This window comes from Salmo salar, chromosome 16 (genome assembly GCF_965601325.2).
Source record: "Salmo salar chromosome 16, fSalSal1, whole genome shotgun sequence".
Classification (NCBI taxonomy): domain Eukaryota; kingdom Metazoa; phylum Chordata; class Actinopteri; order Salmoniformes; family Salmonidae; genus Salmo; species Salmo salar.
The window spans coordinates 66,545,791-66,565,178 of NC_138306.1; the positions used below are offsets into that span (position 1 = coordinate 66,545,791).

Genomic DNA, 19,388 nt, shown 5'->3' on the forward strand with positions numbered 1-19,388 from the left:
CGGTAGCAGCAACATTATGTACAAAATAAGTACAAAAATAAGTTGCAAAGAAACAAGCAAAAAAACACAATTGGATAGGAACACGTAAAACTTCAGCCTTCTTCTCCGGCGCCATCTTGTGAAATTCAAATTCATGTCAATCCCTTTACATTGTGGGTTCAGCTTTTGTCACTAGAGAACATTAGAAATAAATGCTCTGGACTAAAGCGATTCTTAGTCAGAGAAATCACGTGGTCTGGCTCTACTGAGACTATGACGTCTAATATATTAGCAAGTGTCGACTCTAATTCACTCAGCAAAGTCATGTTATATCAGTAACAAAATAGATGTAGATTGGAAATGGAGATGTGGAGCTATGTGTTGATAAACTATTTCTGACAGACTCCCATTAAATAATTTTTATGGACAGACAAATAAATAGGCCAATAGGCAATGGTTTCATGTATCGACATGTTGAACCATACAATCACCTCTATAGACGGTCATTGCTATAAGAATAACAATCATCTTTTTCGGGGAGTCTTTCTTTAGTCACCTGTAATGTTGGACATGGGCTTGCAGTAAATGCTTCATATAGGTCTATTCTGCTCTCCTTGAGATCTGTGGAAGGAGAGAGGGAATGAGATGTAGCGGAAGGATTTATTTCTCTGGTCATCATTTATAGCTTATGAAGCATGGGCAGGATCCAGGGCCCTGAGGCAAGGGCAGAACACAGCTGATATGAGGAAGAAGGTGGGGAATTCAAGCTGACAGTAGAGGCCGTGGGAGAATGAAGGAGTGGAGGATGGAGGCTCTCCTCTTGTTCAGCGGCTGTGATTACTGACTTCCACAGGGCCACTGATATTTTGAAAGAGAAAGCAAAGTACTTTAAGCATATGTTTTCATTTCAGTCTCCTCCATCTCCTCTAACTGAAGCTAATTGTATAGATTTTTTTCTATTAATAACGTAAAATTAACAGCCACACAGAAAGACTAATGTGAAGGTGAAATTACAGAGGAGGAACTTCTTGATGTAGTTAAAGCCTTTAAGTCCAGGAAAACTCCTGGGCTGGATGGCATACCAGTTGAGGTATACCAAACCTGTTTTGATATACTCAGGGGACCGTTGTTAGCATGTTTTAACCACTCCTGTGTAAATGGTAGATTATCAGACACACAACAAGGTCTGATTTCATTATTAATGAAACAGGATACAAGTGGGAAATATAAAGATCCAGTCAATTTAAAAAATTGGAAGCCCCTTACACTTCAGTGTTGTGATGCAAAAATTCTAGCAAAATCTATAGAATTAAAATTTAGAGAATTAAAAAGGTATTGTCGGACATTATTCATTCTAATCTGACAAGTTTTTTACATGGATGATACATTGGAGATAATATAAGGCAAGTACTGGAAACAATAGAACTATGAAAAATCTAGGAAACCAGGCCTGCTATTCACAGCGGACTTTGAAAAGGCTTTTGATAAAGTATGACTGGAGTTTATTTATAAATGCCTGGAACATTTCTATTTTTGAGAATCTCTTATAAAATGGGTTAAAATAATGTATAGTAACCCTAGATGTAAAATAGTCAATAATGGCTACTTCTCAGAAAGTTTTAAACTGTCAAGAGGAGTGAAACAAGGTTGTCCAAAATCGGCATGTTTATTTATTATGGCCATCAAAATGTTAGCTATTAAAATCAGATCAAACAATAATATCAAGGGATCAGAAATACAGGGCTTAAAAACAAAGGTGTCATTGTACGCTGATGATGAATGTTTTCTTTTAAATCCACAATTTGGATCCCTCAACAGCCCGAAAGAGGAGCTAGATAATTGTCTAACCTCTCTGGATTACAACCTAATTATGATAAGTGTACTATATTACATACTGGATCACTAAAAAATACTACTTTTACTTACCATGTAGTAAAATGGTCTGACGGGGATGTGGATGTACTCGGTATACATATCCCGAAAGAAAGAAATGATCTCACTCCAAAAAATGTTAATAAAAATGGCACAAAAATAGATAATATCATGGAAAGGAAATTCCTGTCTATTTGTGGAAAAATCACAAATAGACAGGAATGGCGAGCCAGACAAAATTAAACGGGCCTATTTATATAATGACTATGAATTTGGAGAGCAGAAATGATTAAATATTAAAGCATTAGACTTTTTACTAAACGCTTCAGTCATACAAAAGTTATACTTAAATCCGAATTGGTTTTCTAGCAAATTAGTAAAAATGTCTCACCCTATGTTCAAGAAAGGCCTGTTTCCCTATTTTCAGATTACAACCTCTCCCTTTCAGTTATTTGAAAAGGAAATCATCTCCCAAATATTGCTATTTTTAAAACATGCCATAGAAAGTTGGTTGCAATTTCAATTTAATCCACCAGAAAAGACAGAACAAATAATACAGCAAAAATTGTCAAATATACTAATTTAGGAAAAAAAAAAAAAATATATATATATATATATATATATATATATAATATAAATATAAATATAAATATAATATATATATATTTTATGTTTAAAAAAGGTATAATCTTCGTAAATGATATCATAAATACGATAGGTGGAGTTTTGACATACATTCAGCTAACTAAAACATATGGAAATGTCTGCTCTACCCAAAATTACAACCAACTAATTGCAGCATTACCGCAAAATGGAAGTGGAAAGTGGAAGGGGAAAAAAGTCCCTGCATTAAATACCATAATTGTTTAAAGATAATTGTGATAAATAAAAAAGTATATCAGTTTCATTTAAGGACCAAAAAATTGACAGCCGTGCCATATAGATTGCAAAATAGTTGGGAAGCATGGTTTATGAACTGATACGCAAAACTTATAATTGTTCTATTCAAATTTTTATACAGAACACAATACTAATGTTTTAACTTAGGAAGAGTTCCGAAATCAATATCTGGTGGAATAACCCTGATTTTCAATCACAGCTTTCATGCATCTTGGAATGCTGTCCACCAGTCTTTCACATTGATGTTGGGTGAATTTATGCCACTCCTGGCACAAAAATTCATGCAGCTTGGCTTTGTTTGATGGCTTGTGACCATCCATCTTCCTCTTTATCACATTCCAGAGGTTTTCAATGGGGTTCAGGTCTGGAGATGGGGCTGGCCATGATAGGGTCTTGATCTGGTGGTCCTCCATCTACACCTTGATTGGCCTGGCGGTGTGGCATGGAGCATTGTCCTGCTGGAAAAACCAATCCTCAGAGTTGGGGAGTATTGTCAGAGCAGAAGGAAGCATGTTTTCTTCCAAGACAACCTTGTACGTGGCTTGATCCATGCGTCGTTCACAAAGACAAATCTGCCCGATTCCAGCCTTGCTGAAGCACCTCCAGATCATCACCGATCCTCCACCAAATTTCACAGTGGGTGCGAGACACTGTGGCTTGTAGGCCTCTCCAGGTCTCGCACCCACTGTGAAATTTGACCAGTTGTCATGTTCTGCAAATGAATGCTCTAAATTACAATATTTTTATTTGGAATTTGGGAGAAATGTTGTCAGAAGTTTATTGAATGAAACAAAAATGTTCATTTTACCCAAACACATTCCTATATATAGTAAAACCAGAGAAACTGATACTTTTGCAGTGGTCTCTTAATTTTTTCCAGAGCTCTATATGGGGGATAAAACATTCCCAGCTCTGCAGATTTTGCTGCAAAGAGGCAGAATCATTAGATCATTGTTTTGGTACTGTCCATATGTAGCTTGTTTTTGGTCACAGGTCCAAGAATGGCTGAAGAATTGCAATACTTACTTGGAGCTAACCCTGCAGATAGCACTACTGGGCAATCTGAAAAGTCATAGTCAATCAATCAATAATATAATAATACTTTTATCAAAAATGTTTATTTTGAATTTACAATCTGTAGAAACAATGAGAATAGAAAGGTTCAGAACTTTTGTGAAACATCACAGCACAGTCAAAAAAATATACGGCAACTAGAATCCAATATGGATGGTGTTAAGAGATAGATGGCAGGGGTTGAATGGAGCTGAAGGTTGGGACTAATAACAAAGTAACTAATGTAAAAAAAAGACTGTGCCCGTAAAACATATATAGGTTAAAAACCTTTTTGAAAGAGCACAGTTTGAAAGATATGGCAAATAGAAATCAAACCGGATGGACATCATACATATATGGGAGCGGTTAAGGAAGGACACGAGTTAAAAACAAACAAAATACAACTATTGTAAAATAGACTGTGTCCATAAAATGTATATAGTATGTATAAACTGGAAATACAGGCCTAAGCGTTGTTGTTCACTAGTTTGCTCCATTTGGGGGAGGGGTGGTAGGGTTGGAAAGTAATAAATGAAATATATATATATATATATGTATATGTGTATATATGTATATATGTATATGTGTGTGTATATATGTATATGTGTGTGTATATGTATATGTGTATATATGTATATATATGTATGTATTTATATGTGTATCCATGTATTTATATATATTTGCCCAAACATATATGGGGGATTGGAAGTGATGCAGACAATTACATTGATGGAAGCTACAATCTATCTGCAATATTAAAGCTGATCTACCCCTACATTAAAAAAATTAAGATACAAAAAAATGTATAATGTAAAAACGAGAGAAAAAAAATGCCTATTGTCAGGCTCCCAGTAGTCTTGGAACCCTGAATCAACCAGTAAGTCACAAGTGACTTGGCTCCCACAAATATTCATCTGTAACCTAACTGTACTAGCCTACAGTTGACACTACACTGATAAACCTTTCAAATATCCTGTATATTTCAAAGTTAAAGACTACAGAACTGCTGGTTTAGTTCGGAGATGTCTACTTCAGAGTGGCTAGATGCACATTACTGCTGGAGTAATTATACGTTCTAGTAAGGGGGGTCACCACCCAAGATAGTTTCTGAACCTTGACTGAAAGGGAATGACACGATAGGTGAATTCATTAATCTTTCCTTCCCCCTGCACCCTCCTTCCACTCTTCTGTCTTGCCTTCAGCTTTCCTGATACCGAAATGTCAACAGTGTTGGAGGGTCGAAGGGAGGGGACACTGAGGGTGAGATCACAAACATGGCAATTCATCACTCCTCCAAACTGATAGATACCTATCACGTTTCAGGTAAGACCCATATGCAGACAGTGTCGATGTAACAAAAGTGTATTACTATTATAGGGACAGGCAAAATGACATGTCAAGGGCAAGCAGGGGTCAGTAATCCAGATAGGGTGCAAAAGGTCCAGAACGGCAGGCAGTCTCAGGGTCAAAGCATGCAGGGGTCAATAATCCAGTGCAGTTTGGCAAGGTACAGAACAGCAGGCAGGCTCAGGGTCAGGGCAGGCAGAATGGTCAAAATGGGGATAAACTAAAAAACAGGAACTATAACAGGGGGAAGGGGAAAACCGCTGGTAGGTTTCACGAAACAAAATGAACAGACAGACAGACAGAGAACACAGGTATAAATACACCGGGGATAATGGGGAAGATTGGCGACACCTGGAGGGGGGTGGAGACAAGCACAAAGACAGGTGAAACCGATCAGGGTGTGACAGATACCTCCCCCCCCCCGGACACTGTCTGTCTGAGTGGAGGGAGACGGAGGCAGATATCTGTGCAGGGTCTAAGTACTCTCTGCCTTTCTTAATTAAGGAATTCCAGACCTTTGCCCTGGTTGAAAAAGCTGGTTGTATAGACCCCTTTCTGTGTTTGCAAACAGAGCCACACGAGGGCGATGCGCGCAAGTTGGTGACAGAACACGGGGGAGTTCTTATAGGACGGCAGCAAAAAAAGCCTCTATTTACATGTTGCTTATGAGTGCATTTCACACAACTTTTGGATTATAATTGGATATTAAGGCTCATATGAATGTCCTGCTTAATATAATGTTTGTGTTGTCATCAAAAATCAACTGCATTACACTTAATGGCTATTTGGCTAACTTTTGCTATAATAAATGTTGTTCCAGTAAATGTTGTCAGCCTATGTCAATGAATGTTAGCGTTCTAGCTAACAACTGCTGATCCAAAATTGTTATTTTGGAAAGACCACAACAAAATATAATCTTAGCGACTGTTCAAGTAATAATCCAAACATTATGGTAAGCATATGAGAACCCCCAAAAGTTATTTTGTAATCAAAACATACGGGAGCAAATGGCGATGGCTTTCGTACTGCAACCAAAAGTCGCTCTCATCTGAGCATGAATTCAGTGTGTTGTGTACTGAAAAGGGACCTGTAGGTCATTGTACCCCTTCTATGGGTTTTATTTTTCAAAATAGCCTGGAGATTGTGGAGACCCCCAGAGAGTGTAGGACAATGTGACAATCAGGAAGCGAGGTGCTTAGTTTGTCTTTTATCCCAAACCATTGTTTAAATGACAGTCAGAGACACATTGACATGTTGATAAATGAGCACATCTAAAAAGCAAATGAGGTGCAGGACACATATCTAAATGAAGGTCAATTGTTAAGGCAGCATAAGGCGTAAGCAATAATTGCTTCTGTGCACCAATGTTTAACATGAATATTAAGGTGGGACCTTATCTTAACTAACTTCAAGCATAGTCGTCCCTGGTTATATATAAGATGAAACTCTATGCAAATAGGGAATGTAACGTTTTGATGAAAATAAACAAACTGATTGATAGGCATTAACCTTAACAATGTTTCCTTCCAATACTTTTTGCAAACGATTGCAACTCTCAGTTCAGTCTTTTCTTTGAGTGAAAGGGTCAGCCAAAAATGTTTGCAAGAATAATGTATTTGGCTTTAATATTTTGCACAAGATGGCAGTTTCCAAAAACATTGAATTGCTGTTGGTGCTATTTAGTAGAGGCACGTATAAACATTCTTACTGTATATACTGTGCACATTTTTCATTTAAGAAGCCTGATCTGCTGGAGCATACTGAGACACAATGTCTGTCCTCAGAAAGGGATTTAGGGGCCAGGGTCACAATCCTACTGTCGCCATGTCCTCTCCACTGGTCTCCCACAACATCTGAAACTTTTTTGTATCATCCTCAGAGATTTGGTTCTAAATGCACTATGTACCCTCTGGGACAAAATGCATTCTTCAAACAGAACTAATGAAGATGCATTACGGAACAGACCATCTTACTGGAAAATGTATTCATTCTTGGAGAGTCAAGTGGCAATGCTATCCTCCCATTTCTTGCAAGTGATTATTGACCATTGTTTCAGTAAATTCTTAAATAGGGCGTCGTGATACATGATCGAAAATTATTAAATGGTTAATCCAGCTCTCAATTTTCATGTGCATAACAGTACAACAATAGTAAATAATGAATTTTGGGGCCGTAGAGGTTTCCTTTTCAGACATCCGACATCTTTTCAGATTCTAGCTATACAAGTCCCTCTGTCTCTTAGGCAGGTATGTTTTGATTTGTTAGATGACACAGGTGAAGGGTTTGAAATGAGGAATGTGTTGGTCCTCAGACACGGGTGAATAAAGCAGAGAGAATTTGTTGGGTCAGTGGAGCAGGGAAATGATGTCTGATGGCTCACCTCTCTTAACCCTTGTGATGGATTGGATCTCTTACAGCACTAAACTGGTTTTGAACAAGTGAGTTAAGTTATATTTTTATACAAGCTCAGTAACAGTGTTAGTAATCACTCAGTAATCACCTCATTAGTGTGACTGTGTTGATTTGACTATGTTGCGAGGCATTCAAAGACAGTCCAGAGACAGAAACATCAGTTTATTCGCCTAATTCGAATATTTTTCAGCATCATGTCCTTTTAGCCTGAATTTTTGTCCAACATTTATCCAGCGCCGCCACAATGTACAGTCTGACTGTGGCCTCTTTGTAAGGTTGTCTACTTATTCAGCTCTGATGGCGTCTCGGCTTCATTTATCATACTGATTGATTGAATGTGACTGTGAAACCACAGACAGTATTTGCTCCCCATAGTTAACCTGACCACCTCAGATTCTAATTGTGCCATGGCCTTACCAGAGTAATATCAAGAGAACATTGAGATCTAAAATTAGGCATTCACAGGATGCCTGAGCTCAGCACAAATTTTGTCCCGGCATTCTTGTGTTTCATATTCCATTACTGGCGTACTGAATTTGAACAACATTTAAACCTAAAATGGAGTTTAAAAACTTCATGTATGTCATTTTGAGAGTTATTTGTATTTTTTACAGAGGGTTTAAAGATATGTTTTTTGTGTATGAACAAAAACGTGATCATGGCATGTCTTACAATGCATAATAACTTCATCGCAATGCATTACAGTACATGCAGGCTATAAGTAGTGTTACTACATGTTCATAATACACGATTTATGATAACCTACCCCTTAATCCTTTAGCTGAATTGTTCAGATGCATCAAAGATCCCAGCCATGAAACCAGCTATAAGCTGACGAAACATGACCATATAGATAAGATGTAGAATGGCTTTCCGCTTCAGCCCAGCTCACATTTCTCCAAGGTATTACTGAGCAATCTTCTCTCTCAATTGCCTCAATCTTGAGCAATCAGGCACCAGAAGGGTACAAGTCTATCTGATGATGGCCAGCTACATTTCTAATGGCAAAGAAAATGAACAGAGAGAGAAAGAGGATATGTTCCAAATGGTACCCTATTCCCTATATAGTGCACTACTTTTGATCATAGCCCTATTGGCCCTGGTCCAATGTTTTTTTCTGAACCATATACATAGTATGGATCACGGAGGGTATCACACTAATCTCTACAGTGAAGCAAAAGTATCATGGATGGACATGTCACTTTATGACAGGTCTTCTGTCATGTTTACAACTGTAATGGAGGTGGTTTGTCGATCTACTCTAGCATTATGGGTAGCCTTGACTGAGTAGACTGAGACCTTGTAGACTTCTGTTAGCTCCCTGAGGGTTTAGCTCCCTGACGGTTCCCCTTCGATCATACAACAACCACATTATTGTAAAATAAGATGTTACTGCATTGACTTGCACTACATTCTTAGAAAAAAAGGGTTCCAAAAGGGTTCTTCCGCTGTCCCCATACTAGAATCCTATTGTGTTCCATGTAGAACCCTCTGTGGAAAAGGTTTTACCTGGAACCAAAACTATGTATGAGAACTATGTCCCCATAGGGTTCTCCTATGTCTTATGGCTTGGGGGTAGAAGCTGTTAAAAAGCCTCTTGGACGTAGACTTGGTACGATACCGTACGCACTACCCTCTGTAGTGCCTTGTGGTCAGAGGCCAAGCAGTTGCCATACCAGGCAGTGAATCAAACAGTCAGGATGCTCTCGATGGTGCAGCTGTAGAACCTTTTAAGGATCTGATGACCGATGCCAAATCTTTTCAGTCTCCTGAGCGGGAATAGGTTTTGTCATGACCTCTTCACGACTGTCTTGGTGTGCTTGGACCATGTTAGTTTGTTGGTGATGTGGACACCAAGGAGCTTGAAGCTCTCAACCTACTCCACTACAGCCCCGTCGATGAGAATGGGGGTAAGGAGAATTAGGTTAAGGTTAGGAAGGGTTAGAAAGAGTTAGCTAAAATTCTACAGTTGTCCCAGACACAACTCGAACACGCAACCTTTGGATTGCTAGACGGTTGCAGCATACGCATTCCCATCCTCCCCGACCAACCTTCCTACTTTGGTTTCTGTCTAAAGTAACCAGACCATTAGTACATATCATACATGTTGGAGGTGCACACAAATACATATAATATCCTTCATAAGGATCTGAGGCCAGCCTGAAGCAGGAACAAGCAGTAATAGACTGTATGTAAGGACAGCAAAAGTCACGGATAGGCAGGAGAGGACATTTTCAATTTTTCCTCCTTTGTGTGCTTCTTGTGACCTGGCCAATATTTGGAGAGAACCACACTGCTGTGAGATTGTCCTTTCCCAATTACAAGCCATCCTGTGAAAGTGAACCTCACAAAAACACAATCTCTACAAGACTTTAAAAAATAATAATAATTGGTTGCTGAGGACAGACTGCCTCAAAGCAACTAAACGCAATGCCACTGTGACCTTTATATAAAATACTACTTATTTTCCCGGTATATTCACACCTGATCTGATTCACAGCCAATTTTCCACAACCAGTGAGATATGTCAAGACAGAGCAGGGTAAAGTATGAATTTAACATATTGAATGCATTTAAAGTGGCTTGCGAAAGTATTCACCCCCTTGGTATTTTTGTTGCCTTACAACCTGGAATAAAAATAGATTTTTGGGGGGTTTGTATTATTTGATTTACACAACAGTATGCTTATGGTCATTGTCCTGCTGGAAGGTGAACCTCCATCCCAGTCTCAAATCTCTGGAAGACTGAAACCGGTTTCCCTCAAGAATTTCCCTGTATTTAGCGCCATCCATTATTCCTTAAATTCTGACCAGTTTCCAAGTCCCTGCCGATGAAAAACATCCCCACAGCATGATGCTGCCACCACCATGCTTCACTGTGTGGATGGTATTCTCGGGGTGATGGGAGGTGTTGGGTTTGCGCCAGACCTAGCATTTTTCTTGATGGACAAAAAGCTCAATTGTAGTCTCATCTGACCAGAGTTCCTTCTTCCACATGTGTGGGGAGTCTCCCACATGCCTTTTGACAAACACCAAACATGTTTGCATATTTTTTTTCTGGCCACTCTTCCGTAAAGCCCAGCTGTGTGTATTATACGGCTTAAAGTGGTCCTATGGACAGATACTCCAACCCCGCTGTGGAGCTTTGCAGCTCCTTCAGGGTTATCTTTGGTCTCTTTGTTGCCTCTCTGATTAATGCCCTCTTTGCCTGGTCCGTGAGTTTTGGTGGGCGGCCCTGTCTTGGCAGGTTTGTTGTGGTGCCATATTCTTTCCATTCTTTTATGATGGATTTAATGGTGTTCCGTGGGATGTTCAAAGTTTCTGATATTTTTTTTTAAACCAACCCTGATCTGTACTTCTCAACAACTTTGTCCCTGACCTGTTTGGAGAGCTCCTTGGTCTTCATAGAGCCGCTTGCTTGGTGGTGCCCCTTGCTTAGTGATGTTGCAGACTCTGGGGCCTTCCAGAACAGGTGTATATATACTGAGACCATGTGACACTTAGATTGCACATAGGTGGACTTTATTTAACTAACTAACTTCAGAAGGTAATTGGTTGCACCAGATCTTATTTAGGGGCTTCATAGCAAAGGGAGTGAATTTATATGCACGCACCAACTTTTCTATTTTATTTATTTTTTCAATTTTTTTTAAACAAGTTATTTATTTCATTTCACTTCACCAGTTTGGACTATTTTGTGTATGTCTATTACATGGTTGTCTATTACAGGTTGTAATGCAACAAAATAGGAAAAACGCCAAGGGGGTGAATACTTTTGCAAGGCACTGTATTGAATGCTCATTCACCAGCCTCAGATGAAGGATCTTAATTTGATCACCCTGTTGCAGGAGAACCTTCCTGCAATGCAGGACTTCAAACTTGTAGTGTATTTGACATTTAAAAAGGCTTCTGATGTTTGTAATTTCCATTTTGAAATTTCAGACTTGATTTTCCCTTAAGAAAAATGTACCATCCCCTACAAAAATATCCATGAACTATAATCCACATAATAATTCACATTTCTTTGTAACAGGTTGCTTTTTAGAATAGTTTGTTTTAATATTTATGTTTTTGCATGCACATTGATTGATTCATTTATATTATACTACACAATCTGTAATTGGTTGGACTGATCTCACTCGTTATCGATATGATTTTGTCAGTTTAGACGGTTTAGGTAGTCCCATTTCTTAATCTTCTCTACCTTGGCAGTCATTCTAACTGTGATTAAAAGTTCAAATTGTTTGTATTTCCTAACTCTAGTGATGGGAACCCAAGGCTTTCTGAAGGCTTCGGCGCTTTCACCAAATTGTGGCGAAAAACGGTTCATTACTCTGAGCTTTATTATCTCTTCACAATGCACATTAGTGTCATCTGCTGATCAGCAATAAATATCAGCGTGTGATTTTCCGATTTTTTTTTTTCTCCACTGTTTCCATTAGAACTTTGTGGTGCAACAGTAAGTCGTCGGCAGTAGTAGCCTATAATCAGTTGGTATACCAGGTTTACATCACACTTCCCTTTCTTGCTTTTAAGTTTACTATTTTACAAAAACGGAATCTATGGCATTATTTAGGAAGCTTATATTATACTAAATGAAACAAATTATTTGAACAACAGTGCAGAAAGTGTGGTTTCAAATAAAAATATTTTCTAAATAGTGTGCCTTCAACAGGATTTGACCTCATACCCTCACGCCCCTGAATGGTTTCCTACTCCACCTTCTAAGCTACCAGTCAGGTGAACCTTTTTGTCCAAATTCCTAACTATATTTATAAGTACAGTGTCCAGTAGTGGTCGTTGTTTGAAAGCAGAATTGAAAAAAGCACCGGAACCTCAGCGAAATCAGTGGGATCTTGCATTTTTTGACACACAGTCTGAAAAGCACGTGATCAAATGAAGCTTCGGACGATGGTGATTATGTACTTCTAATAAAAAGATACACGCATCGGCACACTGCTTCTAAGTTAGCTGCTTAGCGATTTCGACACATGCCTCAGAGCTTCGGTATCAAACGTAACATCACTACCTAACTCTGGCTGGATTCCAATAGGAATTATATAACACTTTGCAAACCAGCAAAATATGACTTGCCAATGTGGCCAGCAAACCTGTCACAGGGGTTGTGAAATGGAGACCAAGACGCAGCGTGGATAGTGCTCATTTTCAATACTTTAATGAAGACACTTGACAAAATAACAAAACGACCAACACAGTCCCGTCAGGTACACGTAGACTAAACGGAAAACAACTACCCACAACCCCAAAGGAAAAACAGGCTGCCTAAGTATGGCTTCCAATCAGAGACAACGAAAGACACCTGCCTCTGATTGGAAACCATACCCGGCCGAACATGAAAACCAACACATAGAAATAGATAACTAGAACAAACCCACAGAGAAACAGAAAACCCAAAATACATACAAAACAAACCACCCTGCCACGTCCTGACCATCTACTAGGGCAAATGACCTCTTTCACTGGTCAGCACTTGACAAAACCAGAAGCTTCAGACCACTGTGTTATGGTACAACTAGGCTGAAGAAGTATGGTAATAAATAATTACATTTTTATAATAAAATATAATAAAATATTATAATATTATAATAAAATATTAACTTAGGTGCTTACTTGGGAAAGGCTATAGAACTCAAAGCTATCGAATCCAACAACCATGTCTCTGTCACTAGCAAACACAGTCATGGGTTGTACTGGTACCAAAATAAAAATCACTGCAAAAGCACCCTGGGAAATAAATATGCAAATAAGGCTCTACATCGTACAGTGTTAAACCAACACCCCAAAACAAGTTACTTTAACTCCATAGATATTAACGCTGAGAAAGTGTAACAGCATCAGCTCTAATAAAGTATTAATTTATGTCTGAATTTGCAAAACCCATGATGTTAGTGGCCCAACAATCTTGGGGTGTTCGTTTATCAACACTTTAAAAAGTGTGAGTTTAACCCTATTTTGGTGGGTTCATATATAATTACTAAGAAAGTGTTAAATGTGCTGTGTAGGAGTGCTTAGTCATACTGACTATATGACAGTATAAGTCCATGTATATTACTAATTCTACACTGCATGCAGAATACAATTAATCCTGGACTTCTCTGACACCCTGACCTCAGGGGATTAAATCTGCCATTGGTATTTGAAAATCTTAAAACCTGTCTCATAGGGAAGAAGACCATCTTCTGTTTATGTGTCCGCATTGTATATTTTCTGTACATTTAATCATCTACTCTACAGTCATTAGAGACAGTGAATTTCTAGATGTTTATAGAGGTTTTATAGATGTTACATTATTGTTGCTGTCCCAAAAAGTATTTAATTTTTCAGTTCTGTGTACATTTAATTGGAATTTGGGAGACAATAAGACCAAGTATCTACTGTTGTGTAACAGACCAGGTAAAGTCATTAAAAAGTTATTAACACTCTAGTAAGTCTAATAAGAACGGCACAGGATATGTACAGATCTCAAATACAGCACAACCACATGCCATTATCAGAAGTATGTTCAGTAATCAAATTCCTAACAACATCGTTGGCATGGCAATAACTGTCATATTTCACATATAATCTATCTTCACCATGATTTAATTGGATTCAGTTATCTTTGTATTAAACCTGAAACTAGTCCTTCAAAAGTGCCTCTAAATTACATGAAAACACAACAAATGAACAACAAAACTTTGATTATTAGGATGGATGGCGTATTTGTCCTGTCCAACCTGAGTTGGTGAAAATAGAATAGTTGTTCTAAATCTTCCATCTGGCCTTCCAGGGTTATGGCTGCATGCATACCCACAGAAAACAGATGTTGACTAGCCTTGCCAGTGCCTTGCCAGGCAACCCAACTGAGCACTGCATTATGTTATCTATGGAACAATGCTCTTATATGATCCAGGATGTACTTACGTGTGTTTGTGCGTTTAAAAATAAGACAACAACACAGCATGGCAGCAACACATGATAACACAGCATGGTAGCAACACAACCTGACAATAACACAGTAGCAACACAACATCGCAGCATCACAACAAGGTAGCAGCACAAAACATAGTACAAACATTATTAATCACAGAAATGTTTTTAATTAGATATTTAATGAGGGAAGAAACCAAAAGTATAAATGTACAGAGAGAGCAGCAAGATCTGAAATAGTATCGCAAATAAGTGATTAATAAACAAAATGACATGATTTATGAATGGTTTTTAGACCATCCCATTTCAAATGGATACTGTTATAGGATGGATAACATAACTTTCAGTCCAATTGACCTTGCTGGATTAATGGTGCAGAGATGGTATGAGATAGATTAGGATTAGGTGGAGTATATGATGACTAACACGTTACAATGCAATAATCTGTGACAGGCAATCACAATCAAATGCTAAGCAGCGACTAATTAAATATAGGCCTGATGGGTTTATTATGGCATCTGAACTGAACAATCTATATGCGTCAAAATTGTTGGTCTCATTTTTGATGCTATAGCGTGAAAGCACAGCGGGATATGCAAGCCCTGGCATCGCTTGGACGCGCGCGGAGCTGTCTGTGGTGCTGAATCTCTTTCTCTCTCTCGCTCTCTTTCTATCTATTTGACGCTTACTCTCTCTCTCTCTCTCACACACACACACACGCGCTTGCAAATGAAGCAGGTGAGATGCTCACTGCGTGCTGAAAATTCTGATTGATTTCCCATTGGAGTCGCGACGATGCTAGTGCGTCGGAACGCACCAGAAGTAACCAGCAATCCTTGATGAAGAACGTAAAGCTATTGTCCTTATAAATAGCGACTTTTGTTGCTTTTGAAACAACGTCGTTAAGATGATATTTGTGAGAAGGTCTCTACGATTTAATCACATGGCTTTTACAAAAATATATCGAGGATAGAGCTGGAAAGCCACAGGAACATTCTGAGCGGCGGCGCGCACACGTTTGGACCTATTTTCTGGAGACCACCGGCAGATGCTGTAACGCAAATTGGATAAAATGCATGCTCTGTTGGCGAAAATGAGCTCGAGAAGCGCCTCGTGGTTCTATGCATTCAGTGTCGTTGTTTTGAGTATGTGTGGATCCACACATGCAGCAAGTAAGTCAATTGCAAGTATGTTTACAGTAGACTAGCCTATTCGATATCGGTGTTTAAGGTTGCCAAATATATCTGTCACACTCTGACACTCATCCAACTCAACTTTTGGTATGATATTTGAGAGGTATATATCATTTTCCCATAATGACTCTGGTGAGCTACTGTTTTAACACATTAGGACACTTGTTATGTTAGGCTAAGAAAATGTATTTGGTGTGCTATGAATTAATATTCAATTGTCTTGTATTCAATTGCATGGTGTCTATGTTGACTTCAAATTGACAGGTGTTAAATACTTATTAGGCTACTCAATGTAGGTAGCTGTTTTGGAGAAGTCATAGGGCGGCGCACAATTGGCCCAGCATCGTCCTGGTTAGGGTTTGGACTGTGTAGGCCGTCATTGTAAATAAGAATGTGTTCTTAAAACTTCTTCGGGATCGGTGTCCCGTCATTGTAAATAAGAATTTGTTCTTAACTGACTTGCCTAGTTAAATAAAGGTTCAATAAAAGTCAGATGAAGTAGGCTACCGTATCAGGTGGTTTGCTGGGACACTCCCTCTTCCCATCACCTGGTGGCAGTGTTTCACACTATTGTTCACGCACGGCATAAAATAACCATGATCCTCTTTCAGAAAGTTGTAATGGACCATTGCTATCAGTTTTGCCTGAGTCATCCTTCAAAAGCTCTTCCACATCCTCCAACAGTCATCTGCCTCACTCTGCAAAGCTGAACAGAAGAGAGGGTAAGTATTGCCACGTTCACTGTAAGCAAAATATTGTCATATCTAGTGAGGGATTTGGCTGTATTGGCCTGCATTATTAGAATCAGAAGATTAGATTCAGATTCAGAGATTCAGAGTGTTTAATAGTCACATGTACAGGGTTGCAGGTGTGATTGCAGGGTAAAGTGAAAATCTTAGGCTCCAAGCTCCAATATACAGGACTAAGTGAAATAAAAGAATGAAAATGGTCATAAAAAACAACAACAATAGCACTATATACATCATAACTCTAGCAGTGATGAATAAATAAATGTTCATTGGGGTGGAGGCAGAGTAAAGACTGTTGAGAGGGTGAGGGGGGATGACCATAGGGGGAGCAGCATGACCACTGAGTGGGTGTCAGGACCAAGGGAAATAAAAACAATAACAATTATGCTAAAATGAAATACATCAATAATATACATATTAACAACAACAACAGTGATGAATGTTGTTGTTAATTGTCACAGAGACACACACACACAAACACGGAGAGACACACACCCATTGTACCCTTTCCTGCTCCAGGAGAGGGTGGCTGGGCCCCGGAGCGGTCAGACAGACAGCCGTGGCTCCAGCTGGACCTCAGGGAGAAGATGGAGATCACGGCCATCGCTACACAGGGCCGTTCAGGGAGCTCTGACTGGGTGAGCAGCTTTATGCTGCTGTTCAGTGACTCTGGCCTGGCTTGGAAGCAGTACGGACAGAGCGAAGACACTGGGGTGAGGCTCTGCCTGTCTGGCAGGTTGATGTTTATTGTCATGAGTCTTGCCCTGGAGGCAGAACTAAGCATCTTTTCCCTCTCGAGGGGCCAGCTGCAAAGTCAAAATTGTCTATATCGTATAAATTCATGAAAACTACAATGTCACCATGTCACTGGATTTAGGTTAAAAGTTGGGGTGAAAAAAATACGAAATTCTCTTATGTTAATTACTAATTGTCATGTCCCTTCAAAAAGCATAATAAGAAAAATAATATGTGTGTAAGTCATAAGTAGGGATTAATTTCAGATCTTAAGGGGAATCCTTCCGTGGCAGATATTATAAGACATTTTAAAGCTGTAAATGAGAGATTTTGGTTAAGTACAGCAGAGAAAAGTAGAATGCGAAAATGAAATGTTTTGCTGTAATTAATGGAAGAAAATAGAAAGAAAATAAGAAAGAAAGAAAATGTCACACTTCTCAAAATACCAAATGTAAACTTTTGTTTACCTCATCAACCCCCAGCTATTTTCTGCTCTCTGTACTTGAACGCTCTCACCCCAGAAGCTTCGGGTGGCCGCTTGAGAGTTACTCAGAGCATAAAACACAGTCTTTTGGCCTCTAGGGTACAAGCTTCCTTTTTGCTTGACCTGAATTACCTTATTTTTTGGGGTTTGAACTTTTGAATTGATTTCTGTGGCCACTGGGCCCACCAGAGACAGAGGTCGCATTGCTTCTTCTCATGCTGAAAGGCAAAACAAATGGGCTCAGACGGGCTTAGGCCTCCACAGAAGAATCAATACAAGTCATGAAAGAGCTTTATCTTCCCCTTAAATCTCATGTGCTTCCTCTTTTTTCTGAAAAGTTGTGAGGAAGAAATAGAAAAACTGCATCTTGACACAAAAGCAAAGCTCTCATTTGCCTTCGTTAGTATCATTGACTGTCTACTATTCCTGGCTTCTTTCACATTATCTTTGAATGAATGATTACTTTTCATGATCTGTTACCAATTGAAAAAAACTTTGATTTGAATGTGTTTGACCAATCTAGTAAATACTGTATCTATTCTCCCTTCCCAGCAGACATACACAGGGAACACTAACTCAGAGGGTGTGGTCCAACACAAGCTGGTCCATTCCATCACAGCAAGGTTCCTACGCTTCGTCCCAGTGGACTGGAGCACTACAGGATGGATCGGCCTCAGAGTGGAGGTCTATGGCTGTGTATACAGTGAGTGGATCATCACATCAGGTGTCTCTAGTCAGGATATTGTTTGTGTTAGTGATGCGCGGATCAGCTGTTTGTTCACCCACAACCGTCCGTGATAAAGTGAAAATCGGAGGCTGGCAAATTTTTTGACAGACCTTTTTAGATAGGTCTATGTTTTTGCTTATGATTTCCGAAATGTTTGTATGTTATTTGTTACTCAACTTGTCTATAATTAGGTACAGCTGAAGTTGGAGGTTTACATAAACTCAGGTTGGAGTCATTAAAACTTGTTTTTCGACCACTCCACACATTTCTTGTTAACAAACTATAGTTTTGGCAAGTCGGTTAGGACATCTACTTTGTGCATGACACAAGTCATTTTTCCAACAATTGTTTACAGACAGATTATTTCACTTATAATTCACTGTATCACAATTCCAGTGGGTCAGAAGTTTACATACACTAAGTTGATTGTACCTTTAAGCAGCTTGGAAAATTCCAGAAAATGATGTCATGGCTTTAGAAGCTTCTAATAGGCTAATTGACATCCTTTGAGTCAATTGGACGTGTACCTGTGGATGTATTTCAAGGCCTACCTTCAAACTCAGTGCCTCTTTGCTTGACATCATGGGGAAATCCAAAGAAATCAGCCAAGACCTCAGAAAATAAAATTGTAGACCTCCACAAGTCTGGTTCATCCTTGGGAACAATTTCCAAATGCCTGAAGGTACCACGTTCATCTGTACAAACAGTATAAACACCATGGGACCATGCAGCCATCATACCCCTCAGGAAGGAGACGCTTTCTGTCTCCTGGAGATGAACGTACTTTGGTGCGAAAAGTGCAAATCAATCCCAGAGCAACAGCAAAGGACCTTGTGAAGATGCTGGAGGAAACAGGTACAAAAGTATCTATATCCACAGTAAAATGAGTCCTATATCGAAGTAACCTGAAAGGCCGCTCAGTAAGGAAGAAGCCAGTGCTCCAAAACCGCCATAAAAAAGCCAGACTACGGTTTGCAACTGCACATGGGGACAAAGATCGTATTTTTT

General features: G+C 39.1%; 1 protein-coding gene across 1 annotated transcript in view; it reads left to right on the plus strand.

Annotated features, from left to right (window-relative positions):
• Positions 1-12,553: 12,553 nt before the first annotated feature.
• Positions 12,554-19,388, plus strand: part of LOC106574290 (contactin-associated protein-like 5) — a 45,099-nt gene continuing 38,264 nt past the window's right edge. The window contains exons 1-3 of the mRNA XM_082962411.1: positions 12,554-12,578; positions 16,954-17,147; positions 18,209-18,356. Of these exons, the coding sequence (XP_082818537.1) occupies positions 12,554-12,578; positions 16,954-17,147; positions 18,209-18,356 (367 nt within the window). The remainder of the gene's footprint in view (positions 12,579-16,953; positions 17,148-18,208; positions 18,357-19,388) is intronic.